Source organism: Nematolebias whitei, chromosome 7 (assembly GCF_014905685.2).
Source record: "Nematolebias whitei isolate Nwh7 chromosome 7, NemWhi1, whole genome shotgun sequence".
Lineage (NCBI taxonomy): Eukaryota > Metazoa > Chordata > Actinopteri > Cyprinodontiformes > Rivulidae > Nematolebias > Nematolebias whitei.
In genome coordinates, this window is record NC_056504.1 from 45,340,014 (window position 1) to 45,345,432 (window position 5,419).

The 5,419-nt window shown below is 40.8% G+C and overlaps 2 protein-coding genes across 2 annotated transcripts in view; both read left to right on the plus strand.

Moving 5' to 3' along the window:
- LOC119412070 (ephrin type-B receptor 2) overlaps positions 1 to 1,110 on the plus strand; it is a 41,453-nt gene extending 40,343 nt beyond the window's left edge. Inside the window, exon 14 of the mRNA XM_037679047.1 lies at positions 901 to 1,110. Coding sequence (XP_037534975.1) covers positions 901 to 1,009 — 109 coding nt within the window. The 3' untranslated portion in view covers positions 1,010 to 1,110. The remainder of the gene's footprint in view (positions 1 to 900) is intronic.
- LOC119412855 (ephrin type-B receptor 2) overlaps positions 1 to 5,419 on the plus strand; it is a 169,036-nt gene that overhangs the window by 83,615 nt on the left and 80,002 nt on the right. The gene's annotated exons all lie outside the window — the stretch shown is intronic.

The window sequence follows — 5,419 nt, forward strand, 5'->3', positions numbered from 1 at the left end:
ATATATCTATATATATCTATATATATATATATATAGATATATATAGATATATATAGATATATATATAGATATATATAGATATAGATATAGATATCTATATATAGATATATATAGATATGTGTGTGTGTGTGTGTGTTTTACACCCTTCCCAAACTCTTGCATTATTCTAAACAATGTTTCTAAACTAAACGCTCTAAAGGAGCGCAGTTTGTCACAAACTCAGCTCCATAATTTATTTTTAATTAAAAAAAATCCATGCTGATTTTGCGGCTCATCTATCAATCAGCCAGTTGTGTGTTATGTCCAACCATACTTTGAAAACAAAACGCAATAGAGCGAGTCTGTGAAAAATGAACCACTAAGTAGCGAGGCACTACTGTACCTCTCAGCCGTCTGTGAATAACAACCAGCCATCAGGTCACTAACGATCAATCATTAGGCTGATGGTCCTCATGTATTATGTGAACAGTAATTTTTGGCTGTCACCAGCAAATTGGTTGCTCCACCTGAGTTTAGTGCAGCTCCTCAGACTGATAAAATCTTCTGGACAAAAGACGAAACGTTTCAACAATTTTATTTTATTTTTTCATCCATTCAGAGGACCTAAGTTTGTTAGATTTTGTTGGATTATTGAAGCATGCTGGCATCAAAACATCATAACTGAACATAGAAGTCTTTGTCATCAGAAAGAATTTAATACCTGTTTTACTGTCGCCTTACTTTTCTTCTGTTGTGCTTTGTTGTCATTTACGTTGCTTTATGTATCGTTCCTGATTGACAATTTCTAAATTGTGTTTTCAATCTTTGATGAATATGAATATAGACAGGTTGAAGGGCTGTGCGGCGACTGTTTGTACCCCGTGGTAACTTTAGCCTTACATCTGTTTCTGTGCTTCACAGGGACATCCTAAGGGTTGGTGTGACTTTAGCAGGCCATCAAAAGAAGATCCTGAACAGCGTCCAGATGATGCGGGCACAGATGAACCAGATCCAGTCGGTGGAGGTTTGACCCTCCTGAGAGGAGCAGAGGGGAGATAAGGCTGTTTGGACACAGGGCTCTGGATGCGGAGGATGGAGTGGATGTTTTTTTTTTTTTTTTTTTTTGCGTGACAGTTTATCTGGTCTTCCCACCAGGCTCCCATCAAGCCCCCATCCCCCTCTCCTGTTCCCTCTCTCCTCCTTTTCTCTCCCCTGTGAGCACACAAGTGTGTGTGATGAAGATTCCAGGCGGAGCACAGCCAAGCCCATCTTTAGAGCCACAAAGGGAGGTTATATGACCAGCAACTCATTTTTCACTCTTCCACCAGTTTTATTTGTTTTTCAGCATTTATTCTTTTAGTTTTGTTGGTTCTGATGATTTTGTAAAGAATTTTTTAAAGAAGAAAGAAAAAAAAACTGATAAGTAAAAAAAAAAAAGGAGTTTATCTAAATTTATAGATGATATAAGGTTGTACATTAGATGAACTGTGTAGGAAAGCTACCCTTTAAAAGGGCAACAACAAAAAAAAAAAAAAAGAGAAGGAAGAGTTGGGGAGAACGTCCTCGAGGTGTGAATACTGTCTTTGTTTTTAATGGACATTATGTGGAAACAGAGTTTTCTGTGGAGCTTCTGCAAGAAAAAAATAGGGAAAACTGGGAACTCCTGAATCTCATCCACATGGTTCCACAGATAAAACCGTTAATAATAATAAAAAAAAATAAAAATAAAGAACACTTTGTGGCTTAGACCGATGTCAAAACCACAATCAACCAGACTGCCAGTTTATGCAGTGGAATCAGTGCTGAAGAAGAAAACATTTTTTTTTCTCACTGCAAGAGATTTTCTATATTAATATTTTGTGACGAAGATCCCCTCCTACCATGCTTCCACCCCCTAAAGACTGATTTGCTTTTTTTTTTTATGTCGTTCACCATGAAATATTCACAATTTGCCAAATAGAACCGTCTCCTCCTTACACCCTATGATCCTGTACTGTACATATCAGATGCACTCGACCTGTTGTACCAACTCAGAGAAGTTATTTTATGGAGCAGAACAGCTGACTGCAGAAAGGATTTACAAAGTTGTCACCTTAAGTTGCTTGGGTTTCTTACTGTAGCTTGTGAGGATAAACTTGTCTTTAAAAATAATTATAAAGAAAAAAAAAAAAACCTGTTCTGACTTCCCGCAGAGATTTTCACAGTTGAAACAGGTTCAGCTGCTTACATCAGACAAGACGTACATTTAAAATGTCTGTTTTAGTATCCTCCCTCATGTTTTTTTTTTTTCCATCGCCGTCTGTCCATACGTGTAAAAACTGTGCACTCACACCACAGGCACAAAGAAGCAGTTGCTCTCAAAATGTCAGAGCTTGTGTTTGATAGCATGCTGAGTGGGTGGTTCATTTCAGTGCTTTGATTTGCTTCAATTACTCAATTTCTGTTTGCTGATAGTTTGGGTTTGGCTCACGCACATTGTATTTGATATTGTTTCATTTTTTCCTTTACAAAAAGGCATTTATATTCCGATTTATTTTTAAAAAGTTTCAGTATTGCACATGGTTGTTTTACATCCGCGCACAGTCAACACATTATTTACCATCAGCTCTTTGTGTTATATTAGTGCAATTTCTGCACGGATGTCATTGAACAGAATTGAATTTCCTTCGCAGTGAGTCCGTGCCGCCTGAGTCCAGCTAACTCTCTGACTCTTCCATCGTCGTTGCTTCAAATTTATTTTTGAAAACATTAAAAAATATCACGTTGCTGAACAAAACCATGTAGATAAACAGTGTTACCTTGTAACGGGTCTCGGTCTGGCCTTGCGTTTTCTTTTCCTGCCTTCCCTCTCCGGGTCTCGGGGCAGCTGGCGCCTATGTCCAGCTACCACTGTGTGAGAGGGGGACACCCTGGACAGGTCGAGCGTCCATCACTCACACATAACAATTTAGTTACCAATAAACATGCAGGTTTTTGGTTTGTGGGAGGAAACTGGAGTACCTGGAGAAAACCCGCACATTCACAGGGAGAACGTGTAACCTCCACCTTGAAAGGTCCCCAGGCTGGGAGGTGATCCGGTGACCTTTTCACGTAAAGGCGACAGCTCTAACCGCTGTGCCGCCTGTCGTGGTTTTATCCTCGAGAACGTTTTGATACATTTTGTTTTGTTCCCAGTGAGAGCTGTTCGTGCCTCCTGAGTGCAGAACTGACGCTCACTGTTTGTGCAGTCTGTTGTCAGGAGGGCTTCACGGGACGGAACAAGGAGAGCTGGGGACGCAGGAGGTTTATGCGCGCAGCCAATAAATGATGATCAGCAATGCAGAAACCCTGCTGGTCTGCACTCCGAGACAGACGTGGGTGTCCAGCTGTGAGCCATCGGTCAGATGTGTCCGATCGCAGCAGAACGACTGCACCCCGATCACAGCCGCTCTGTCCTGATAACACGCATGCCTGTCGACTTCCTGTCAACGCTTCCTCTGATCTTACTTTCACCAGTTGTCTGGTTTCATCTCAGCATGTCTGAAAGCATCAGCAGCAGCAGGCGTATTGACATCCAACAGCAGGAGTTGTGTCGTCTCGTCTTGATGCTCATGCCGCTGAGATTCCTCCAGACTGGACAATGCTTCCGTGTTTGCTCGAACCAAATCCTCAGACGCAGACCCAGGTTCTCATGTTGTCGCTACAGATGGCTCTATCGGCCAAATCTTCCTCTAAAGAACTTTATAAACCTCCATCACTGCAGAATCACGAGTCCAAGCCAGGAATAAAACAAGAACTGTGACATAAAGGTCGTTAATGTTTGGTGTTTTCACTGACCTTCACCTTCTTTGTTTAAATGTCTCCGTGCACAACAGCTCACCAGTTTCATCTGGGCTTGTCTTTTCATACCTGCCATCAGGAACAGCTCTTGACGTGCGAAGAATTATTTTCAAGTCGGTGTCTTTTTATTTTTTTCCCTTCAGGGCCGTTAAAACTCATTTGGACGCTTGTCCGTGGATGCTGCCAAGACTTTTGAGTAATTAATCAAGCGATTATCTTTGACATTCACTTTGAGGAATTACCTTAAACAGGGTGTGCCAACTGTGGTAGAGCTGAATATTGCTGAAATGTATTTTTATATCACAAATAGTCGCATTTTTGGATAAGCAAGTATCTTTTCATGGTTTTCCGTTAGTTTAAATACTTAAAAAGAAAATAAAGATTTTTTTTTTTAACCTGTGGAGTGTTTAGCAACATAATTTATTCTTCTAGTAACTAATAATTCTCATTGCATAAAAGAGACTTATCGTTGCTGTTTAGGCTCAGCCAGCAGGCCCTTCATGCTTACTTGCTTATTTCCTTCAAACAGTTTTTACTGTTGCAAACCTTCCACTTATTGAACTTGTAATTTAAGAGTGAAATATTACAGCAGCATAAATGTGCCATCTGCACATGTAGTCTTCAGCTTCCCTTGTATGTTTTTCCTCAGATGCAGTGTGGCAGTGAGCGATGCCACGTTTGCCAACTGCACTTTTTTAATCAAATCACTACTTTCTCCTTTTCATCTGTGCTGCAGTGTAAAAGCTGCTCGGCCCTCCTCCTCATTATGTGCCAATATCTGAAGGACAGAGGGAAACGGTTGAGCGTCGGTGTTAAAGCTACATGATGGTGTGCGTAAACACGAGCCGTGCCAGGCCGTACCCACTGGCCTGGATCTGAACACGACAGAGCTACATCAGGGTCAGAGCAGCCATGCTCCTCTTGTAGCAAAGAGAAAATGGCTCCTGTTTAATGGCTGCAGCGTGAAGCACCAGAGCGCCCTCTGCTGGTGAGGTGTTCAAATGTAGTTGGATTTTCAGACATTTGTTGTGTGAGCAGCAGCAGGCAGATCTCCAGTTTGGGAGACTTCAGCTGCTGATGGACAAATAATGGCTGCTGCTAAGAGCAAGTATGTGTTTTATTTCCCTCTCTGTTGAGCAAACATTCATACCACTACAGTGTCCTGTGTAACTATGTGTTCTCCTCTAATGCTCCCACCCTACCTCTCTAAACGCCCCCAAACCACCCCCTCCACCACTAGCACACTGGCTCTTGGTCAGTCCAGTCAGGGGATTTCTGCTCTGTTAAAACCCACAGAATAGACCAGTGCCGGTTCAGACCACTGTGACTGATGTGGGACATCCTGTATTTCTGTATAAATGTATATTGACTGTAACCTTGTGAATGATGTAACAATTTCATTATTTGTAATATTGTCATGGTTTTATTTTCTAAAATTGAAAAGCCCAACTTGACTCTCCTCAATAAAAAAAAAAGATCTGTTATAAAAACGGTGATGTGTAGTTTTATTATTATTATTATTATCATTATTATATTTAAATATAAGTTTGTATCATGTTGAATGGGAAAACTGCAAACAAGGCCCAAATAAATGAACATAAATTAATAAATGAATAAATAA